Source organism: Pezoporus wallicus, unplaced genomic scaffold (genome assembly GCF_028554395.1).
Source record: "Pezoporus wallicus isolate ANWC-B61680 ecotype Strahan unplaced genomic scaffold, APGP_CSIRO_Pwel_v1 contig_7545, whole genome shotgun sequence".
In the NCBI taxonomy this organism is placed as follows: domain Eukaryota; kingdom Metazoa; phylum Chordata; class Aves; order Psittaciformes; family Psittacidae; genus Pezoporus; species Pezoporus wallicus.
In genome coordinates, this window is record NW_026642398.1 from 5,533,754 (window position 1) to 5,558,903 (window position 25,150).

Genomic DNA, 25,150 nt, shown 5'->3' on the forward strand with positions numbered 1-25,150 from the left:
GTTTTAGTTTTGGAAACTAGAAAGACCAAGCGATGGTGTTGAAAATAGTGTCTACAGTCCAAATTGCAAGCCAGACAGAAATACAGCAGCACTTCTACGTAATGCATTAGGAAACCTCAAACTTTGCCTTTAGCAGCAAAGCCGTAAATGCATTGAAATATATTCCTTTGCTTCCAGTTTTTACAGGTGTTTAAAAATATATCCATGTATACTGATTTCACTGCAGTACTGCATTATCTTACTGTTACAGCTTTTGTCTTCCAAGTATTTTTCTCATCATGATGAACTGAGTGAAGGTAGGGAGAAGCTATCTATGCTCTTCACCTTCAGTTTATTGATGTGAAAAAAGTCCAGAGAGGACTGCGAGTTCTTAATTAAACTCCTCCGGCTATTAGCAGAGCTGGTGAAATGGATAGGAGAAGTTGTCAGAGAGAGGTCCGCTCAAACCATAGGACCTTATCACCTCCTTGGTGGTAATTCACTCTAAAAGGAGGACTTTTGAGCTCGCTCATAGCTGCACAAGCTGTGCTTTTCAGGGCACATGCCATTGGGTGGACTACTTTTAATTTCTGACTGTCTAACACATGAAAGTAATATTTTTAACCTACATTTCTGATACTGACTTTTTGAGCAAATGCCAGCTGTTATTGATGGGGGATATGATGCAATCTGGATTATCCCCTGTCCTCCATCTCTGACACATTCACAAAGCAAAATGGTCAGAGAGGAAGTTTTGTAAAACATTCTCCTTGCTACTATGTGATCGAATCAGATGATTTGCAGACTGACCCAAGCATCCTTACTGGTGGGAGTGCGTGCACCGAGGCCTGACCACATCATAGAATCATAGAATCACAGAATGGTTTGGATTGGAAAGGATCTTACTAAGACACTTCACACTAAACCGTGACACCCAAGGCTCTGTCCAACCTGGCCTTGAACACTGCCAGGGACGGAGCATTTACTACTTCTCTGGGCAGCCAACCTGTCACTGTTTAGACATACCTCCAGATGTTTTAGTTTGTCTGTCCTAAACATGGAGGCTGAAGTTAAAAACAGAGCTTTAAGTGGACCCATAGGGATGCATCTCCCAGGGAAAGACACTGCACTCGCATCTCTCAGCCAGACGGCACATCTGCTTTCTCCTGGTTCCACCTACTGGCTGAACGATACAGACAACACAAGCAGAAATGCCGGTAGAGCCAATTCCGACAGCACGTACCACCCTAAACGTTCCCATTAACCAAAACGTCCCAGGAGATTCACCTCTACATTCACAAAGGTGCAAACATCCCAGGGGAGCACAGAGCTTAGAGCATAATAAGGAAGTAAAAAATGAAACGCAAAAATGAAATCCAAATAATCTATTAAATAAAGCCACACAACCTTCTATCCCTCAGTTGCACCTCAGGGCAAGCATAGAGGTTGCTAAGTTTCACCCGAGGACAGAGGTTAACAACTCCGAATGTATGTCAGAGGGATGGGCACATTAGCAATGATAAACAGGACCTGGCTTATATCAGCAAGCTTAAACCAGATCCTCGGAGCTGAAGTTTGTTTCTTGATCTTGCTTAGTTGGAACTTCTGAGCTGAATATTGCTGAATATTTGCATTATTACTACACCCAGAGCAGATGGGTCACCACAGAGCCAGTTCTTACAGCAAGATCAGCAGTAATCACAGTACCATCAGGACTTCTTTGCTGTCATGCTCTTGCTGCAAATCCCTGAGTCCCCATGACTGCTCATAAACTATCACAAGGAAATACTAGTAAAAAGCGAGCTAGCATCAGGACAGAGATATAAATCAAATCATGCATGGTAAGAGGAAAATATGGTTGTTTGGGGTTCAGATTCCCCAGAGTATGCATGAGCTTCTAGGTACCTCATTAAAATTGATCCCAGACATGAAATCTTCAGAACATACTGAAAAATAACAGACTCTGAACCCAGAAAATATAAGATAGTTTTATAGATGTCAAGCACCAGCTGGATTTATTCTTGCTGTGCACTGTAGGCTGAGCGGAATGGAACGTTCTACATGAAGCATAACATCCAACAGCCCATGAAAATAAAATACCCACAGTGAGTCAGGCATTAATATTTCTGTGGATATATGAGTGATGAACGATCAGCTTCCCATAACTTTATTTTGGGAAATGTGACTGTGGGAAGAATGTAAGCAGATGTTTGGAATAGTCTTTTCTAACTCAGTTTAAACAATTATAAAGATTACATACATTCCCCTTTTTGCCAAAGATTTGCTTATACTGGCAGACTCAGTGTGGCCTCACATTTTCTTCACAGTTTTCAGACTGAAAGAACTTCCCTGTTAGAAAGAAACCTGACGTTTCGTAAGTGTTGCCCCAGTAAAAGCAGCACTTGCTTAGAATAGGGTGACCTAAAAACGTTTGGACATCATTAACAAATTCACACTGCCACCACAGATTCCACTAATCGGGACATTAAACAGCGTAATTCCTGGGCTCAAAGAACATTTTAATGTCTTGCTCTGCACATGTTGTGTTTGTGCAGTTAGTGAGCTCATCCAGCGAAACCAGCTTGAACTAGAGTCTGAAAAGTAACAGAGAACATCTGGAGAGCAATGAGAAAAGCCTCCAGAAGGGACAAGCAGACAGACTTCAAGTTTAGGAAAGCGGAAAGTGCATCTGGACTATCCAAGGTCATGGTCATAGAGTTACAAACCCTCTTAAACCTGTACAGAACAAGATGTTGACATATGAACCGCAGGCTGAGTTATAAAAGAAGTATCACAGATCCAGCTCCCAGTCTGCTTTGGCAGAGGTTTTACTTTGCAAGAAGTCATGATCTGCATCTGCTCATCTCCTCTTTTTCAGTCATGGCCTTGAAATCAAAAGGAAGATGACTTTTAGGTCCTTTCCGACCTTAACTATTCTTTGATTTTAAGGTCCTACCCTCTTACTGCCTTGGGGGACACTCTGCCCCAACCTGGTCAAAAGAAGTAAAGTAAGCAAAATTGAAAAGCTCCACTTATTTGGTTGTTTGGTTTTGTTTCTTTGCTTGGTTGCTTGTTTTTTCACATCAAGAAGAGCGCAGAGGACATAGCATTTTTCAAAATAATCTTGGTTTTCATGATTTTTCTAATAAAAATATAAATTTGCTTTTTCAAGTAGCAACAATTTTCTGTTCCTGTTCCAGTGTGGAGCATTTTGACTTAAAACAACCTTTCATTTTAAAATGTCATTGTTATTTAAACTCTCAAATCTTAAAATCTCAAGATTTGCTCTGCTTGACCTAATATGTGTCCTACCCTAGAGCTGCTGATGAACTGAGGGACTTACGCAACCCTATTTCCTTTAAGGAGCCACCTTCCTCCCATGGGACTGAGATGGTCAGAGACCTAAAGGTTATCACCCAGGAGAAGATGCTGAGGGAGCTGGGCTTGGGTAGTCTAGCAAAGAGGTTAATGGATGGTCTAGTACTATCCTCAGTGATAGCAGAGAGTGTACTAATGAGCAGCAGTCACAAGATGTAGTTGAGAATGTTTAGTTGGAACACCAGGAAAGCAACTTCTTCACTAGCAGAGCAGTGCAGCACCAGGACAGGTCATCCAGGGATGCTCTGAATTCTCCATCCTCAGTTGTTGGATTAAAGACCTCCAGAAGGCACTGACAAGCAGTGTTTCTGGCAGCCTATGAATACATAGCTAGCCAAAACCACACGTGGAATATGCCCATAAACCTAAACAACCAACGAGATGCCTTCGTCAGTTCAGTCCTGTGTGGTGCCACCTAAAGTCTGGTTCTGGCACAGAGAAATAAAACCTAATCTTTTTATTAAATGGTGCATTTAATACAGACAGAAGAATTTGACTTTGCAGGTCCATCCCCTCTCATACCATGAGAACAGCCAAAAATGCTGTTTGGCAGCTAATTATTATTTAATCTGACAACAGGAAACCTATCAGAAATCTGGTTTTGTAGCTGGAAGATTTCAAGATAACGGAAGGAAAGAGAAGCTGCTGCTACTTTAATGGCCCCTTTGGAACACAAGGCACACATCGCCTCATCCAAAAATCCATAACTTCCATTTAATATAGTGTTGCATCACTGCATCAAAGCCGTCTCAAGACTCTCAATGAAACATGAGCAGTAAGACTGCATTGCTACATCTCTATAGTTAAGTGAAAACCAGATGGAGCCTACAACTTATCTGAATAAACAGCAACATCTCCAAGTAAAGAGTTCCATCATGAAAGGACACTTTTGCACTGAGCATGGAACATCTTGGTAAATGTACCTTATAGTATGCTATGAGATCTTTTAGACAAAGGATGCAGATGGAAGACATAGATCAGCAATGTCCTTAGGGTCAACAGAAGATGTCAGACTTTTGAGCACTCTAGAAGGACATGAAACTAACTCAGAGTCTGCTTGCAGAACATTAGGAAGAAATACCAATTCTTTATTAGCTGCCACATACTTTGCTCTCTTAAACATCCGATATCAATTCCAGGCATAATAAATCTTCATCTTTCAGATGAGCCATCCCTGGAGACATTCAAAGCCAGACTGGATGTGGTTCTGAGCAACCTGAGCTAGTTGAAGGTGTCCGTGCTCATTGTAGGGGTGTTGGACTAGATGAGTTTTGAAGATCCCTTCCAACCCAACCTAGTCTATGATTCTATGACCCATCTTGGAATGGTATCAGTTATCTTTTGCCAGGCAAAATCATGGCAAAATCCTCTTGCAGGATATGAAGTGATTTAGCTCTGTGTGCACAGAGAGATCAGAAAAGCCGCATTTGTACATTTGAGGCAAAGACATCGATATCAGTACCACAGCCTGGTCATCTGGATATAGTCTGTCCATACTTGTGTGAAGAAAGTGGATTTTCTCTACAGAATCATGGAATCTAAATGTTCAACCAGAGTCTGACTAGTGCCTGAGGCTGTTTCTAGAGAGCCAGAGAAGGAAACCACCGAAACCCAGAGTGGGAGAGGGGTATCATCAGATTGGATCTTACACTGAGCAGTGGAAAAGAGTAATAGTGATACTGCAATTCTAAATGCCAGCAATGCCAAACCCCACCATGTTATTACCGTATTGTGCTTGCCTTGGTCTGGCTTATTGTCTTGTGCCTTGATCTCCAACACTCTGCATGGCCCAGCTCGGCTTTACTGCACTTCTGGCTCCATCTTCACTTTTGCTTCCCACTACAGAGACAGCCTGAGGGCATGAGGATGTGGAGCAAACAAATGTGACCCCCTTTGTCTTTCTTGTGGGCTGAGACACTTATTGCTCCTGCCAGCTAACTGCTGAAGCAAATATTCAGTATACAGAGTTCACAAATGATGAGAGAACATTAGAGGAGATCTTTTTATCCAGAAGTAGAAAAAGTATTACCAGGAAGGTGGGAAGAGGAAGAACCTGCCAGATTCACCACTGGATAAAATCTCCTTTGACCAAGATCAAGTCCCATTCAAACCAGACAGAATGGGAACAAGAGATTCAGTGAACGAGAGATGCAGATGAACCTCCCTCACAGCCTCCAGAAACCCCACTGACCCTTGCTTAACACATATAATACTGCTGTACTTGGAGGCCTTGTGATACTTTCACATTTCTACTGTGAAAAGTTCAGCTGATAGCACCACCATGAGATCTTATGAGAACAAACAAATTAGCTTCCAAAGATCATGGACCAACACTTCTTATTGCATTGAATTTCCCATAACCAGAAACATCTTCTCAGGAGTCTATTAAATCACTGGTGCTCAGTACATGAAGGTAGAAAGAGAACACAATGACCCAGACAGTGGAACACGAGTTCCTCTGACTGGCACGGATGACATGGAGCTATCAATAACATTATGGCAAATACAGAGAGTTTAGTTTTCTTTTACAAGGCTACAGCAGTAAAAAGGAGCCTTTACCTGTGTATATAGAAATCAGACCATTTTCTAAAACTCTGGGGATTGGGTAAATGGGTTTGATTACACTAATTTGGACAAATATGGGGAAGACCAAAGAGATGGCAAAAGCTGCACCCTCTTCATCAGCAACTGTGCACAAAGTCTGCTAGGAGAAAACTTATGGGGGGAAAAGAAGTATTTATGGTGTTAAAAACTTACTCAGCTAGGAACAATAGTATTTTAATTAAGGAAGGGAAACACAGGTTGAAGAGTATGGGATGCATCCAGACAGCAAAAGGCTGAACTGATGTTCTGAACAAGCGCCAGGCATCAGGAAATCTTGAAAACAGGACTGCAGGGGTGACAAGATATGTGGGAAGTGAATGAATGTTGTTATCACACTGAGGATACAGAGGCAAAAGACAGTCACATAGTCAAGAAGACAAACCACAAAACTCCCTGCAAGTTAAACTTAAATGAAGTGGTTGAGACAGGGTGGGGGGTGAACCATGAACATGGAAACCAGAGTGCGCACAAAGAAGGAAAGGGAACCTTCTACATCAAACTTTATGGGCATCTCATCACATCTGCAGTGGGGCAGGAACAACACTTCTACTTCCAATGGTTTTCTGTCTTTGCTATTGTGTAAATTCCTTCTGCTTCTTTCAAAATCCCAGACATTATTCCTATTACATTTGTATGAGTGCTATAAACTGACACACACAAATAAACATTTATCCACATAATCTACTTCAGGTTCAGGGATCTGAAGGAATGTATAAAATGATGCACAGCATAGAGCAGATGCTGTTTTAAATCACTTCCTTAAGGAATTGAAGTATTGCATTCTTTGGGGACACATTGTCTTCCTGATTTGTTCTCTTCCTCAAGCTGGTATCAAACTTTTAGCTATATCACAGGGTACCAATGTCAAACAACTGCCTCTTAAAATCCCCCCAACAGATTTAATTATATATTTTGTCACTGTGTTTTAGAATGTGCCAAAAGGAATCTCAAAAAGGAAATGTGAAGTCCTTTGCAACAGTGATATCTGATGTATAAGAGGACAAGCAGCAGAATGCTAAGCACACATTTCTGAGCTTCTTTCTTCTGACACACAAGCAAAAATCCACAGAACAAGACCACACACACAAAAAGACTAAAGACTTTTAAATAAACCCAGTAAATTCAATAGAAATGCTGCTGCAACCTCTGGATTTCTTCAAATGTACAGCATATGGCTGGAAGGAAATCTGCACCCATGCACACCAGGTAGTCATCAAGCCAGAAACATGGTGACCCGTAAGCTAGAGAAATGAATCACTGTATAAGCTCATGTTAGAAACTGAAGCAAGATCAGCACAAAAAACCTTGCCAAATTTACAGTGAGATCATTTAGCAGGAGTGTGGTGATTAGCTAGAGGCCTCCTTATCCCAGGCTTAGCCAAGCTTGTCTGCTCCAAATCCGTGGAACAAGCCCAGCCTAACTGAAGGCATTTACTAGCTCAACATGTGGAGCAGAGACATTACTTGCCAAAGACCCTTCACACAAATGATATTGGAGATCATAAGGGCTAAAGCTATGAGGGTTAAAGAAATCAGTGAACAAATCTGGAACCTGTTAGCTTTTCTAGATGATGGCCAAGACCCTGAAGTATATAGGAGGACACGGATTTTGTAAGCAGAAAGGTGGAGACCATAAATTGAGTACACTCAATGTACTCATCATCAGATGTACCAGATCCAAGACATTCTTGTGTTGAGATTTTTTATGAACTGTTACAAGAGAAAAGCCTGGCCAAACAGTTCATAGCCTAATAAAAGGATAGAGGATGGTAGAATGATGAATCCTCTGTCTTTGACAACTGGGAAACTGAGATCGAGTGATATTCTCACATGGCTCCTCAGCTTAGTCTCAGTAAGGTGTACAATGCCATACAGTACCTGAGCCTAAGGCATATGCACAGGACATCAGAAGTACATGAACTGAATGCCATCTAGTATGAAGCTAATCACTTAAAGTTGGTACCTGTCTGAGGTAAATGAGCTCTTCATAAGATACAGGTTAAAACTTAAACAGGGGAAGTTTAGATTGAATATAAGGAAGAAATTCTTTACTCTAAGGGTGGTGAGGCACTGGAATGGGTTGCCCAAGGAAGCTGTGAATGCTCCATCCCTGGTGGTGCTCAAGGCCAGGTTGGACAGAGGCTTGGGTGGCATGATTTAGTGTGAGGTGTCCCTGCCCATGGCAGGGGGTTGGAACTTGATGATCTTAAGGTCCTTTCCAGCCCTAACTATTCTATGATTCTTTGATTCTATACTCTAACTTATCTCAGGATCATGTTAGAAATCAACACCATCACTGCTTTTAGTCAAATGAAAAAAAAATACATCAATTCCAAAGAAAGCATCTAATAAAACATGGAAAACCATGAAGTGTTTTTACGTTGTTATTATTGATTTTTGGAATTCTGTCATTAACATCACCTGAGCTATATTCCCAAACAATCAAACCAACCAACCTCTTCTTTCTTAACAAAGGAAACAAAATGTTGCTTTCAGGTCCGTCAGGAGGGCAAAGTTTTAGGGTATACAACCATTTGAGGGTCAATTCATGCCATTAAAAGTAGATGAAAACCTTTTCTTCTCAATGGATGTAGAAGCTACTTGGGTCTTACACAACCAAGATGGTTTCTGATCAGCTTTCCCCCAGAAAAAACAAACAAGGAAAAAGCCTTCTCATGAGACCTATCCACTTTTGTTTATCTAGGAATAAAGCTGGATAAAGAAGGAGAGTGGGAGAAATCAGTTTTGACCGGGACATGGAGGTTCCAATGCAGTAAGACATAGTTACAAATAAGAATATTAAAAGGAGCCAATGTAAGCAGCTTGCTTTTAGTGGCAGTTCCTTCCTAATGTGGACCACACAGACATATGGTTTTTGAGCATGGATGCATCTTGTTCACTTCTCACAGTCACTGCAAAGGAGAAATGGCAGCCAGAACAGCATGACTAAAATACAAATGCTTAAAAGAATATTAGTGCTAATGTAAGTCAGATGATTTGCACAATAAAGTTAATTTAGAGCTAGTCAACAAATACAAACCACTGGCAATCAAATGCATGTGCACAATGGCTCCAAAAATGTCCCTGAGCAAAACACCAGTCCAGTGTTGTAAAAGATTGCAGCTTTGGTTATAAGCAGCTACCACATTTGCAAGACACTCAGTAGATCAGTGCCAAGTTTAAATTGGAAATAAGGAGGAAGTTCTTTACTGTAAAGGTGGTGAGGCACTGGAATGGGTTTCCCAGGGAAGTTGTGAATGCTCCATCCCTGGCAGTGTTCAAGGCCAGGCTGGACAGAGCCTTGGGTGACATGGTTTAATGTGAGGTGTCCCTGCCCATGGTAGAGGGCTTGGAACTGGATGATCTTAAGGTCCTTTCCAACCCTAACTATTCTACGATTTTTTTTTAATAGAGATTTTGTTCTGGTCTGAGGGGATGAAATACCCTTGGCGTGTAATTTACCCCACACTGAATCTGGTAGACACTTTCTTTTCTCACACATAGAAATTCTGTTTACAGAATTATGGTACATGGGCCTTCTGCTGATGCCCTTGCCAGGGAATTTATTGATTGTATTTTAATCACTATGAATTAAACTTGGGTGGTATAATGACTTTCTCCTCCATGAACGCACACCAGAAAGCAGGGCTTGCAAAGGAAAGAAGTGTTTTCACCAAAAGCAAGAGGAAATCCTGTTCTTTTCTAATAGTGTTAAACCACAACAGGATGTGAAATGTGTGGGGATGTGCAAGAAAAAAACAGAAGGGAAGGGAAAAAAAAGGCTGCTCTGGACAAAGACAACAAGTGACATTTTCTTGAAGGAGAGAAACCAGTGACGCTGAAGCAACACAACTGCAAGATATGAAGGGTTAAACTGTTTGTTTACTGAGGCATCCAGTAGGAAACACACAGCTGTATCAATAGGGAAGTAGAATCTGGAGTCAGATGTGCATCTTCAAACTTGTCCTTTTCTCCCTCAAATGTACTGAGGAGATGAACAGTTGAGATTAACAGTTTTTTCTCAAAAGAGAAAGACCTCGACTGTGCAACTTCTGTAGCAACAAAGCACAGAGAGGGAAGAGAGCAGGCTCCATTGTGCTGGCAGCCCGGTGGCACCTATCAGTGCTGTCATCCACTTGCTAAGCCACCACAAAGAAATAAAGCCTATTCCAGGTTCAAAGAACTCACACAGTGGGAATCTACTGGCTTGAGGATGACTGCCAGGTCCTAAGGTCGATCTGAGACAGAAGCAGCCTGATCACTGTGGTCCAGGGCTCCCATGGCTGTCCATCCCTCAACATACACATCTACATTTCACCCGGTGTGCAGGACACTTTTCTCCTCTGTCCCCTGTTCTCCTTGGCTAAATAACCATATGAAGTTATAATTCTGATTTCCTATTTCTCCATTTCTCCAGCCAAGCTCACAGCCTCAGAGGAGCATCCACGTCTCATGGGTTTGAATTTGGATTCAGACACAGTGTAGAGAAAAACAGATACAAGAACACTGGTGTGAATCTGGTCTCAGGTTCCTGACCCTACACAGAGATCCTATTAGCTTTCCAAGAAAACAGTTGAATTCAGCATGTTAACTTTTAATACACAAGGGCTTACCCCTATTTCTGTTATAGAAACTGTTTATGTACCGTGTAAGCCTGGGACAATGTCAGAACACAGAAACACAAGCCAGAAAACCTTTTACAAAGGGACCGATGCAAAATGAGAAGGAACAACTTTTTCTCCGAATACATTCATTTTGTATGACAACAAGTAACAATATTAAGCCTGCTGCAGACTGCACTGAGGGGAGTTTATGGCTGACCTTTGGGGAGAAGAGTCTCACACCATATATTTACAGAGCCCACAGCCACTAACTCCCCAAACCAGAAGGGAACAGATACTGCTGCTTTTTAGTGGATTCTCAGAGAAGGGTGCCTGGGTTTTACATTCACACTGATACATGTGTCTTATTTTCATCTTTCAGCATGATTTAGATCCATAATTTGTTTTTTTTTTTCAGGTTTTACCCAATTCAAGGGAAACGCTGATCTGTCATTTTATGCAGTAGATCTTAATAGCATCAGATAATCCATAGGGGTAGCAGTTTGGTAAAAGGTAAGTGTAACCTGTATGGACTGTACATCACTTAAACTTTATTAGTATTAAAAGGAAGTAAGATGACCACAAAATATTGAGAGATTAAAAGACACAGAAAAGCACTGGGGCTTTCCACAGGCAGAGGATGAAAAGCCAGGGTAACTGCTAAGAGACAGCAGGTACGTTCACAACATTAAGGTCATTCAGAATGACTGCTATTCAACTACCTCATATAGATTTATTTGATGTTAGTGAGAAGGGAATTAAAGAATGAATTTGTTCCAAAACAGTGCTTGCTCAGCATGGAACTGTGGTTCATGAGGAAGTTCCCATTCACATTGAGATTATCTCTGCAGCTCCGAGTTGAAGTTTCTTTCTAAAGTTAGACTCCTTGATAGTATTCTTTAAATAAAACCTTGAATCTAGATTCAAAATATTCCCCTCAATGTTTTCTCACAGTTGTCAAGTTTCCTAACGTTGTCATGGACAATTCCTCTACATCTGGGTTTCCATGGAGCACCACATTTATAGACCTGCTACAGGAAGGATCCTTCTCTTGGCTGCTCACTCATGGCTAGGAACATAATACTTCCCTGTTCTGAAAATCAGCAGGGCTTGGCCCAGAATATTTGGCTTACAAGACCTGGATAAAGGCGGTTAACTCATGTAAATTCACATGGCCATTGCAGTACAACAGAGTTTTACAACAGGCGTTTGCTCTGGAGCCCGGTATCAAGAGCAAATGGCCTGAGGCTGTGAGTGAGCGGACACCTAGGTCCCTAGTCTAGATTTAACTGTGTGGTCAGCCCCACGCTGTACCCCCAGGAACCAATGTGTCTTGATGTTGATGTGATAACAACATGATGTTCTCTCACCCACCTTTTGGCTGCCCATAGCAGTAGCTGAGCAGAGCATCAAGGCTGTCAGCATTGCATCGGGAGCTCCAAGGGGAGCCTGGGGAGATGATCACCCATTTAAGCCTCCCATGTGAAGCTTGAGAGGTGGGCTTATCCAAAACAACTTATGTAAGGAACATTTGCTTTTTTAGCAAGAGCAGTCAGTAGAGTGATGGCTGCACACAGCATCTTGTGCTATGGGGAAGGAGGAGGGGTGGTGGCGAGTCCCTCAACAGAGAGAACAGGCTGTTCCTGAGAAGTTGGCACAGAAATAGCATGAAGAGCAAACTCAGGCGACGAGAAGGAGTGGACTCAGAAGAGGTTGGAGCCACCTCTTAAGCCAAGCTGGGCTTTGTACTACAAACATTATTCCAGACCTGCTTGAAGCTCAGAAAGCCCCCAGAAAGCATCTGTATGTTCCCTCCAACCAAACACATTGCAGATGGGGAAGGAAGGAAAATAGAGAGGCCTGTAGATTTGCTCTTGACTTTACAAGACATTGGGGATAAAACCACTGCTTTTTAATTAAATACAGTGGAAACTACAAGCAAGAAAACGAGACCACCTCCAAATTCATGAATAAAAGAAGAAAAGGAGTGAAGATATTAGTATAGGAAAATTATGTATTGTGCTGGAGAATTAACCCTCCTGCCCCTGAAGTCAGTGGAAACAGAACTGAAATTCAGGGCTTTGGTAAAAAAACATGGCAGAGAATGAACCTAAAATAACTGGTGCAAGGAGTAAATGTGAAGGCTGATATACTTGGAGGTATCAGCATTCTGGGTGGGAATGTGCACGTGGCATTTCACAAGCAGAGCATGTCGTGTTCTGTTCCTAGGAGGGTTTGCTCATGGTGGAAAGCAGCACTTTTCATAAGGATGAAATTACTGAATAACCCTGTTTCGGTTTGGGGCCCAAGAGATGAAGTGACTGTCCCAAAGGCAGACAGGATGTCTGTGGCAGAGCCAAAAATAGCACTTAGATTTCTTGTTCCTACACTGTAACCATACCATGATCCCTCCTCCTACACACAGCTAATAAACTAAGTTGTTTAGTTCTTACTGGATGCAAAATTCCACTGACTCTCAGATGCTGTCTGTTAAGCAAAGTCGGTTGCTTCATGTTTTGACTTTCAACCATCTCATGCACCCGATGCCTGCAAAAGGACAAGAGTGCTTCACCTCTCCGACTCCTTCAAACACATCAAATCAGTGGTGATCAGCAGTTTATAACTTCATGCATCCGTGCAAAGTGATGAAATGGGGCCTTCACGCATGATTCATTCATGCTTGCATGCAGTTATGATACCTGCTGGGGCCCAGGTCTAAACCACCCAAGTGACAAGATGCCCATTTCTGAGCCATATACCATGAATGGCATCAAATAAAACAAACAAACAAATAAATTCCCCACCAAAACTCCTTCCTGCCTTTTGATCATGGACTTCAAAATACAGGTCAGGCATTACTGCAGCTCCACCACAACCCATTGTCGTGTTGAGTCCCACACCCTGGCACTGAAGCACTTGACAGGTCACAAGGAGAAAGTTGCTTAGACTTCATATCCATCATGCCTCCCAAAAACCCCACCATACGAACACCACCACTTCCCATCCTAAACAGCCCCAAGATGGAAAGAGGCAACATTTCAGCCCTTAAGCAGTTAATGCTGCTGCTCTCATACATGGAGGAGAACACCAGCTTTGTGTTTTACCTCCAGAAGGATAAAGATGAATTCCTAAGACGAATGACAATTTTGCTTGTCTCCTAATAGCTGTTGGTGGCTGCCTGCAGCCCACAGCAAACCAAGCGGGAGCAAACTAGGCGCAGGTTTGGACTCCCAAGCGCCCAACACGCGAGGGCAGTGTTGATGCACAAATGACAAGGCTGTGGTGATGCTCCCCAGCAGCCCTGCTTCTGCCGAGCATCCCCCTGACACGATTTGTGCCAGAAAAAGCACATTTTGGGAGTGTATGGGGAGGGAGGTTTTAAGCCAAAATATTTGTATCTGCTCTGTTCTTGCTGTAGAGGCACTTTTTATCAGGGAGATTACCCTGTATGTTACAGGGTGAACAATAAGATGAGGATCATGGTCGTACAGTCATATGGGAATGAGATAAATGCAATTCTTTAATTATCCTTCTATAAAACAGTACAGTCATCGAGGACGGAGTGTTTGTGACGGGTTCTCGACTGTATTCCCATAATATCCATTTACTCCTCTAATCAAATAGTCCAGCCTCCCAGATGGTGTTTGGGAAAGTATTTTAATATAGCTGGGAAAGGGGGAACAGTCAAAACTATGGCACAAATATCTCCTCAAGTGCAAACAGACAGCCTATATGATATGTATAGAAAAACTGGCAGAAACTATAAAAAGCTGGGGGGGAGCATGCATATGTATATGTACGTGTGTATGTGCATGCATATGTGTATCTGTAATAAATATCTGCATATGTACATCACACAGAATTAAGGATATCATCTAAAAAAAGCAGAAGTGTCATATCTGAGCCTGAAACCAGGCACGTAATGCATTGTTCCACCACAGACTCAGTAGCTCACCCACACCTGGGCAGCTTTGGTGGGCAAGGAATTCACCAGCCTGCATGGGCATGACCACACCACCTCTTTGGGGAACCCCAGTGCACTGAGGAAGCTTGGTACAGGTTTTGGTGCAAAATCTGGAAAAATAAGTCAAATGACCTCCAGAAATCTACTACCTCCTAGATATCAGCTTGAAGCTTCTTTAACCCCTTTGCCAAGCTTGTGGAGGGCCATGCTTCATAGAAATGTACAATTAAATGTAATATTAAAAATATCCATGACAAGGGGTTGGAACTGGGTGATCTTAAAGTCCTTTCCAACCCAAACCATTCTACGACTCTATGATTCTGTGTACACTTGGCATAGTGAATGATCTCCATAAATGAATTGCAGTGCTAAATAGTTGGGATGTCATTATGTATTTAACTACAGTAACAACAATGCAGAGGGTTAAATGTAAAAGAAAAACAGAAAGAAGCCAACTGAATTCACCCTCATTCTCTCACATCAATGTATATCAGCCCACACACACAGATGCTGTGGGTATGACCTAGTCCTCCAAGACCAAGATCCAGCAGGAAACACTGCCAGCAGTGCTTATAAATAAATCACCTGCTGAATGGCCAAACGAGTTAATGGAACACGGATATTTTCCTAATTATTTTTCCACCTTTTATTTTCTCTTATAAAAATGTAACCATGGATTTTATAGTGTAATCCATTTGTAGATTCACAGTGCTGGCTGCAGCTTCCGTGGTTTGGTCCTTCCTTGCTAAACAGCTAAAATGACCCAGCTGTTACTCCAAACCCAGGGAACTGGTAGCCTGCAGGCAGCCAAGTACATGTGCCAGCCGCTCAGAGGAGCACTTAATTCTCCCCATATGGATTTCAATGTCTCTGCCTTCTTATTATCCCAGATACAGCAAGTTCCTTTAGCCACAGCAGATATAAGCTGGTGATAAGTGTGAGCTATAGCCTGCTTGGTCATCCAGGGTTATATTAGTGGACTTCAAAAACCAGAAAGGAGGATTCACAAATCCAAAACATACAGATGCAGAGTGACTTCTTGCACCGCAAATACAATGCCAAGGATGCCATTTATCAGGCATGTCAGGGGCAATGACAGAAGCCTTTAGAGCACAATCAAGAGAGATTTTAAGATAGTAATGGCACTTCCTTGGGAAGACCCTCTGCAGAGCCCTGCTATATTGGTTGAGTGCCCAGTGCAACAAGGGTGGCTGCTTCATGGAGTGAAATCGGTTCATCAGATCCACTGCTTCAGGTGTCCTCCCCAAAAGGCACCAAACTGGGTTTCAGCAAAGCCATGCTTCCTTCTTTTCTCTATAATATTCCTTTCACCGGCCAAGCATAAGTATATGGATATGTGGAAACTTCAGCAAGAGAAAGAAACAACCTCCCACTCATCTTGCTGTCTCCTGTCATTAAGAAGCTTCAGTAGCAAAACACCAAAAAAGAAAGCAGGATGGAAAACTGCAAACCCCTCAGAAATTGAAGTTTGAGTTGTGTTCAGAAATTCAAGAAAGGGCAAAGTGCAACTGCTAAAAATTTGTTAGCCTCTAACACAAAAATAAACATAAAATAGAATAACACCCAACCAACCAAACAGCGTATGCAGAGCAATTCTGGTCAAAGTTGTGAATTCTTTGTGGTTTGTACTGTTCCTGTTGGCATAGAGCAAGTTCTGGTTTAGGTATTGTACAGAATGACAAAGTTACTTGACTACTGCTGACTTTACTGTGCTCTTTCCATTGTATACAGATGCTACATATAATATTTCCATGTTTCTAAATCTAATGTAGCTACTAACTCAGTCAAGCTAGACAGCTGTGTGCTGGAGATGCAATAAGAAAATCAGTGCTTCATATCCACCTGGAAGCCTTTCACTGGAGATTACTTCAGTAGGAAGGGAAAGGACAGGTTTGCCTTAGGCTGAGAAGAAGGAGTTAGTTTCATCTCTAGAAAAAGGTATAAAAGCAGCCAAAGCATTACGGGTGTTGTGAGTTCTGTTCATCTGAGTGCCAGTGAAATGCTGGACCAAGTGATCTTGCTATGCTACCCCATCACCAAGAACAAGGTGCTTTTTCTTATAACTCATTCCCAATCTTTAAAGCAAGCTGTCAGGAGATCCTTTCTCAGGGCTGGAATTGCTCCATAGCAGCAACACCCTAACTGTACACATGTACACACAGCAGCATCGGGATCCAGATGACTCACAACCCTTCATGGATGAGGCATGAGCCCACAATTATTTCTGCAAATACCTCTCAGGTTTCCCTTTGGGCTCATTGCTTGCCATCCTGGAGTTCATGAAACTTGGCTTTCCAGATTGCTCATCTCTCATTTGCTTTATAGGTTAAGCAGAATGACAGACCCAGACTAATAAAACAGAAGAACAATGTGGGAGCTGTTGAGAAAGAGAAGAGGAACACAGAGATGACCACACAGTCCTGGAATGCATTACCAATCCAAATATTAGAAAATCATTATTCAGGTTGTGCTGTAAAGCTTAGCTTAAGTGTTATCTTCTCGCACAGCTGTTTTAGCCTAAAGGCTAAATTGCTTGTACAGCAGCAGATCCATCTGTTGGCACCCACAGAGGTAAAAATGCCTTTTCTCCCTTCTACTTTCCCACACCTAGCCCAGATGCAAGGGTGCAAGTCAAAGCCCAGAAGCAGTCTATTAGAAGGCATAAGGCATTAAGAGGACTCCAGAAGCTTCATCCAGGATGCCAGAATAAGCAGCAGCCAAGAGGGAAACATATAAGGTTTCAGTGAGAAAACAATAAATAACAGAGGGACCAGTGGGCTGGGAGACCATCAGGGTGCAGGGAATCCTCACCCACAGCTGGAAAACCCAGAGCAGCACTGGAGAACATCCACACAGAGCTGCCAGCCTGCAGCAATGGAGGGCTGAAGGTAACTCACCTCAGGATGCAACAAACCCTAGGTGGGACAAAACTTGGAAGGGGGAACGATGGGGAAATTGGGTGCTGTAAGGCCAGCCCAAGAAACTGAGTCTGGATTCTTGGTGGGCATCAGAACACAGAAAGAAAATAAATGGGTAGAATTCATTTAGGCCCATGTGACAGCTCTAAGTAAAAGTTTCTAGAACAGAAACAGAAAATTCTGCTTTTAACATAAGGACCCTATGAATGAGGATGGTTGATATATATTATATGAAAGCAAAGGGGAAATCAGGGGGAATATTAATACAGGGTGCTGACCTGCACCTCCTGGTAACAAATCTGAAAGGCTGAGGGAACCTTACCCTGCTTTCTGGTCCACAGCATGAGACACTGTCAGGTTTGATACTCACATGTATCTTCAGCTGAAGCTGTGGGCGTTCAGCTTTTGCCAGGCCATGTTGCCAATGTCCACATACATGATACTACAGCTTCACTTTCACTTGTGTGTGAGAGCCAGGGCTGTCCAGACAGGAATGCTCAAGACCCCTCTGGGACACTGAGGCCATCCAAAAAGAGCAGTTCTCAGTAAGCTGAGCACTGCCAAGATGCTAAAGCAGCTCCTAATAGCTCAGCATGAGAACCCAGAGCTTCTGAAGAAAGAAGCCAAATGTCCCACGTGGTTGTGGAAGACTTCTGAACTTTCTGACCTGTGCCTTTTCATGGCACCTGGGGAAGGCAGGAGAAGATAGAATCATAGAATGGTTTAGGTTGGAAAGGACCTTGAGATCATCCAGTTCCAACCCCAGACCATGGGCAGGACGCCCCACTCTAGACCATGTTGCCCAAGGCTCTAGCCAACCTGACCTTGAACACTGCCAGGGATGGAGCATTCACCAATTCTTTGGGCAGCCTGTTCTAGTGCCTCACCACCCTCACAGTAAAGAACTTCTTCCATAGAGTTAACCTGAACTTCCCCCGTTTTATTTTAAACCCATTACCCCTTGTCCTATCAGTACATAGACAATTCTTTCTAAGGACAGATGCCCCGTAGCACCATGTAAATCTCATCCTTTTGCTAAAACCCAGAGCTACCATTCTGAAGTAATGTCTTTCCTTGAGAAGCCTCACTAACAAAGTACTCACACTGCAGCAGCTCTGTTGCAGTACGAAATGGGTACAGGACCTGCACAGGGGATGCAAACAGGCAGTGCCTCAACTGCGAGGGGATGAGGAAGCCAGCTCCTGTCCCCAGCTCTGCTTAGTTAATGCTGGCAAAGAAGCTGTTGCACACTGGCAGCTGATGGCAAATTCAAACGTTGACAGAGAAGGTATGAAGAAGCTACTCTTGGCAAAAACTCTGTGTGTGTTTGTGCGTTCAGGAGGCATCATCATCAGGAACAGACTTGGGTCAAGCTCTAATTCATGTGAAGCATGTTTAGCACTGCCTTCAGGATATTGCCTTTTCAATGATTTCATTCTGCAAGTGGATTGGGGGGGGGGGGGGGGGGGGCTGAAAAACGATCAGCTTTGGGAAAGCCCTGTGTATGATGCACCCACAAGATACTTATTTGCATAGCTGAATCTTCAGGTGCTATAACCAGAGCAATTTTAATTGACATCCTACAATGGCAATGTAGGATAGGAGCCTTCTAAAGAGAAGTGTATCAAGCCAGATAACCAGATGCTGTCAAGGTGGGGCAGATAGAGGGACAAGACACATCAACTTCGAACCTATGCTGCCTAACATTACCTATGTATCCATGTTGTGAGCCTGCAGCCTTCTTTAAGAAGCACTCTGTAGATAAACCTCAGCTCAACTCCCCTGGAGAGCAAAAGGATTTTTGCAGGCAAGAATAAAGGTGTCTGGAACCTTTAGCATTAGACTACATATGAGCTGCCAGCAAAGCAAATAGATAAATTAATAAATCAATCTGTAGCTTTTTCTTGTTGGGGTTTTTTGGTTCACATTTGGTCAGAATGTGGTTTTGCCTGGAAGAGCCCAAAGAAATGTAATCATTTTTTCCTGCCACCAAATCTGAATATTTTACAAATGAAATTCTTGGCCTCACATATGTGCCGATAGATCTTATAAAAAGGAGAAGGAAAAACCACACATTATGGTTCTTAAACCACTTTCCACACAGCCTGAGGCAGCCCTGAATTTGGGTCATTATCAGTGGAATCAATGCTCACAGAGGAGGGGTGCCTATATAAAGTCATATTTGAACATCTTTCTCCTCCCTTTCACCCACTAAAGCCAAAAGCCTGGTGTTTGCATGCCATGATGCCATCATATCAAATGAAAGTGTCAATACCTGCTAGTTAATGTGAGGGAGAGCAACACCATTCTTTGCTATTCAACCTACTACTCTTCATCACCACTAAAGTCTGCAGGTTTGCATTTACCCCCTTTCCTTATTTTAGATTTCTAATCCACACACTACCCATCCCTTCATTTCAAATGTTTTAGAAACCTCCAATGTTGTTCTTCCTATTAATCTCCTTTTCTCATTCTCTACAAAGAGCAGAATAGCTTTTGTAATCACCACCCTGGTTTGGGACATTTCAACCCATCTGAAGAAGGGGTTTCCTATCTGCTGAGCCATCAGGGATGAAGATCCTGGATCTGATTCCTCACTGTGCAGCACTGAAAGGGGCCAACACATCCAGTCTTGCTGCAGAAATGACTCAGGCACTGAGGAATCTCAGCCAAGTTGATGGGACTTGGGCTCCCATGGTCTTTGCCCTTACATCTATGAAAAAAAAACAAACCCATATTTTAAGAGATGCTTGAAAACTTGTGCCTGAAATCTCAGCTATGCTCAGCCGTTTTTCTCTTCCCAAGCCCATCGCCTGTGCAGTTAGGCCCTAATAAAGCATCGTTGATAGAATTGTTTAAGAACTCAGTACTGGGAGACATGGGACAATCTGGTAGAACCTGAGAGTTACCTTCTGAAATGCCCTTTGAGACCTGCCTGACCTTCCCATTTTAACTCCTCTGTCTTCCTAGAACAAGCATATATATTCCTGTTATATTCCAGACAGTCAACCCTCCTCTTTCCCAGTGGAGCATCTTTTTCTGTCCATATTCCTTTATACAAGTGAAGAGTGACAAATCTCCAAGGAGACCACAGAGCTTTTTGCCTGTGCACAGTGACCTGCGTGATGCTACATGGAGGTCTCTGAAGTGCTGGAAAGATCTTTATTACAGTTGTGATGATGCCACCAAAGATGCAACACAGCAGACAATGAGTGTCAGAGCTTTACCAGCACTCGTGTGTTATGACCCGTGTGACCTAGCTGAGATCTCTCTCTAATGAACAGGGTGGACATGCCAGAGAGATATTCACAATATCCCACATCAATTGCAACATCCCTTGCTCTTCAGACATCATCCTCTTAAGGAGATCAAATTAAGCCTGCTCTTCTCCCAAAAGTCCTGTAAGTATTACAAAGACTAATACCACCTCCCAGTTGCTCTCCCCAGTCCCTCTCATCAATCCATGCTGTACACTCTCTTCATCCCTTTTTCCCCACTCCTTTATGTATGCCAGATAGAAATGTGTCCTTCCTCTGCTAAACAACCCCTCATCGCAGTCCAGTTCTGGGGTCGAAAAGACCCACAGAAAGCCACTTTATTACTGGGGAGAAATCACCCCTACTCAATGGTTTCTAAGCACAGCCTTCTAAGGTCCAACTCACTGTGTGTATATGTTCAGGAGGCAACAGTGCCCCCGAGGTGCTCTGGACAGGCACAACTTCACCTGCTCCATTCACCTGAGAGCTTGAATTGAAACAGTAGAGACCCAGGACTCTTTTTAGGCTATTTTTTGACATAGTTTTGAACTCTTTTTTAGATACTCTTTGGACCAAACATGCTCCCAGCAATATTTGGCTTGTGCTTACTTGCCCCCACAACAGGCATGTGTCTGTGTGCACTCACACATACCTCTATGCCACAGCATCATGTTTTACAAACATCTTTGATATCAGTTGAACCCAGGACAACCACTGTAAAATTAACAAGGCTTATGCTCATCTGCCTTAGTAACACTATTCTCCCTCTGTGTGACCTTTTACTTGCTCAACAAAAACTGAGCAGAGAAGCAGCTTCCCTCAGAGGGCACAAGAGGGGTACTTTGTTTGTTTGTTGCCAGGTTTGTTATTTGTGTTGCATTTTGTTTGCTAGAAGAGGCACCGTTATCAATCCATCTCAGCACTCACACAGGACTTATCACTTCGCCATCTGCTGTCACACAGGTGTGTCTGGTGCACCACATCACCCGTAACACTTTCTCGCTTTATCTCGCAACACAGAAGCCAACCCCTGATACCAGCAGCCCTACAAAACAGAGTACCCCCTATGCAAAGTGGGTGATGTTACCCCCCTTCCAGCAGAAGTAATGCTCAGACACAGCTTCACATGTCTCTGGCTCAGGGACTGTCCCAGCCTCCAGCAGGGTGGCTCAAATGGGTCCCTTAGGATCCACCTCACTTTCCGGGTCCTCAGGGCTCCCTGAGCCTGGAGTTGTGTCCAGGAATGGGGATGAGGACGAGGATCAGGGACACTGAAGGTCCTGACGTGGCCGCTCTGTCGCGACAGGATCTCCCCCACCCTCTGTTGTGACAGTCACCGTCCTGGGCACCACAGCTCCCAGTTTCTGTCCCCCAGAGATTTTACACGGAAGGTAGGCACACACCGGGGCAAGGCAAACAAAACGCGAACCCCTTCCTGAAACGAGCGGCTTCCCCATACAGGTCTTTCCAAAGACGGGGCGAAGGGAAGCGGCTGCTGCTGCGTGGACCAGAGATCGGGAGAGAGGGAAACAACCTCCTCCTGTGCCGGCAGCGGCACACCTGCGGCTCCGGCTCCACTCCCAGCCCCGGTCCCTGCTGCGGCCCCGGCCCCGCGGCGGGAGCTGCCCGGGACCACTGCGGCCCCGACCCCTTCGGGCACCGCCGCCCGTCGGGACCTGCCCTGGCCCCTACGACCCGCTCCCCTGACAGCCTCACCCCGTTACTGCGGGCAGGAACAGGAGAGCTTCTCCCCCTTGCTTGGCTTCCCAGCACAAACAGGAGCGACGAAAGAGTAGAAATGGAAAAATAAACCCCTACACTAACAAAATGCCCCACACTACAGGTTTCTGTGCAGATCCCTCAACTCAGAGACACTTCTTCACACCTTCCTTCCCCTTATTCCTTTCTCTTTTCCTTATTCCTTTCCCTTATTCTTTTTCCTTTTCCTTATTCCTTTCCTTTTCCCTTATTCATTTCCTTACTCCTTCCCTTTTTCCTCTTCTTTCCTTTTCCTTTCCTTTTATTCCTTTCCTTTCCTCTATAGATCATCTTTCTCTCCTCGCTCCCACATCTCCCACCTCCTTTCCAGTGCCCACCTTCCCACATGCACCACGCTCAGATCTCCCAGCCCACCGTGCATTGAACCCAAGTGTGTTTGCAGAGGAAGAGTCTCTCCTGCAGTTTCCAAACTCACCTGCAAAATGCTGCTTGTTGCTAGAATCCAGGGCAAAAGCCACCTCATCCCTGGAAGCCGGGATTAAATACATTGATTGAACCCAGCTTTAGAGCCGTTTTGAACAGAAACACCACCTTGGGGAATGCAGAGCAATCCCAAACCGGCAACCCAAGCCTAGGCACTCTGCCTTTTTCTCTTGGCTCTTTGGGGGTTTTATTAAAGACAGATCTGACGTCAGGGTGAAGGACAAGCCCTGCATTTTTCCTCTGGAGAAACTTTTCCTGCCTCCACTTCTTCATTTTTGTGTGTGGTGTTGTCCCACCTCCTGCATTTCAGTCTATCGCCGTTAGCCAAAGGGCTCTTAAAGGGAAAGCTGCAGCGCCGTGCTCCAGCACGCTGCGATTTCAGCATAGCACTGAAATGCTCGGAGCACCCAGACTCTTGCACTCAAATACGTACAAGATCATTGATGTATTTAATCTTTTTAAAAGAGTGGCTTCATTTGATGTTCAGAAGGACAATTGCCCTGCAAGTGTGCCTTGTGGGATGCAGTATGTTGGCACCCTTGAGATCCCCATCTTTACAGAGCAATCCATATGGGAAAGGGAAGGAAGGGCACACTGTCCCCTGCCATGCTACACATCCCTTCCCTGATTCTGGTGGAATGTACCAGAGTGTGCATCAGCTCCTGGGCTCAGACATATTTCTTTATATATTGTAACTAAATCTAGTTATAGTTGCAGTTTATAGTTACAGCTATAGGTAGTTATAGCTACAGCTATAGTTAGAGTTACTTACATAGTTATGTAAGTATATATATATAACTAACTATAGTTAGTTATAATTATTTATATAGTTATAGCTATGGTTATAGTTACTTATAGAGTTACAATTATACCCAGCCGTGGCCATAACAAATATTACCTTGGTACATGGTAGTGCAAACCTCACCCCGAACAGAGCTAAACCCTCTGATCACCTGCATACCTGTTAATGAGTACTTTGATTTTAGCTGGGTCGTCTTGATGTGGTTTTCTCCTTTTACCTAGGCACAGACACAGTATTTTCATCACTCTTCTAAATCTGAATTTTAGATAATTTAATGGCTCTTTTATCCTTAAATTGAGATAGAATAATATAAGGAAAATAAGTGCTTGCAAAGGGAAGAAAAATCCTTTACAGGTCCTAAACCCAAGAAAGACGTTGTCTAAAAGAGATGTCAAGGTGAGTTTAAAAAAAGTAGGCAAACCCCCGTGGGCAGCGATGGGTGGCTGAGCACTGATGGTCAGACTAGAACTGAGATGATGATGCCTTAACCTCTGCCCAGCCTTGCCTACCTCCTGTAGCTCAGCTATGCTGGGTCAGGTTGAGGTGAGCCCCCCCACCCTCCAGGAGCCCCCCAGCCCTCCAGTGGAGCTGCACTGTGTTGGGGTTTGCCCCTGAACCTGGCATGACTGAAGGTCAGAGCTGCGGCTGATGGTGGGTGGGTTACAGCAAGGAAGCTGCACTCCAGTAACACCTATTCTCGCAGTGACTTTCATCTCTAGTGTGGTGTGACATGGGCAGTTTAATGGTTTCACACCAGCTGGACCAGGGAGCTCGAAAGGACCCGTTTGTGTGTGTGACAGCCTGGACACCTGGCTGCCCTGGGAAGTGATCCAGAGCTTGGCTGCAGGCTGGAGGAGGTGCCAGCTTTTGTGTTCCTCCTCCAGCACCTCTATCACTGCCCTTTCCCAAGACACACCATCCTGAAGACCAGGTTAATGATTGTATTTTCTGTCAGGTTCCCATAGGGCTGTTTCTATTCTCCTTCCTCCATATTATTCCCTCTCTTTCCTCACTTTCTCCTCTGTTAACTCATCCTACCTCTCTGTATTCCAGTGTTTCTTTCACCCCTCTGTCACCAGCACACATCCTTCCTCACACACCAGCAATACTCAGTGACAGGGACTCTCTTTCCCTGATGAGGAATCTAGAAGGAAGCCCTCTACCTTTGTGTCACCTGAGTGGTGTTCATCTACGTGTGGCTACCACTCAGTGCCTGACTTTGGGGTCCAAATCCCTAAGTACTTTGTTAAAGTTTAAGAGTGTAATTCTTCTGACCAAGGTGAGATGTCCTCCTGAATAAAGAGGTGAAACTAGATGGATTAGCCTAGGTTAATAGACTCAGATCTAAAGCAGGTGGCTAATGCCCCCTACAAGTCATGTTTGCTGGCTTTGAGCTGAAAGTACCATGCTATCAGGCCTAGCAA

General features: G+C 43.7%; 1 protein-coding gene across 1 annotated transcript in view; it reads right to left on the reverse strand.

The window, feature by feature from the left end:
- Positions 1-23,208, reverse strand: part of CCN4 (cellular communication network factor 4) — a 35,793-nt gene extending 12,585 nt beyond the window's left edge. Inside the window, exon 1 of the mRNA XM_057429827.1 lies at positions 22,917-23,208. Coding sequence (XP_057285810.1) covers positions 22,917-22,964 — 48 coding nt within the window. The 5' untranslated portion in view covers positions 22,965-23,208. The remainder of the gene's footprint in view (positions 1-22,916) is intronic.
- Between the last annotated feature and the right edge of the window lie 1,942 nt (positions 23,209-25,150).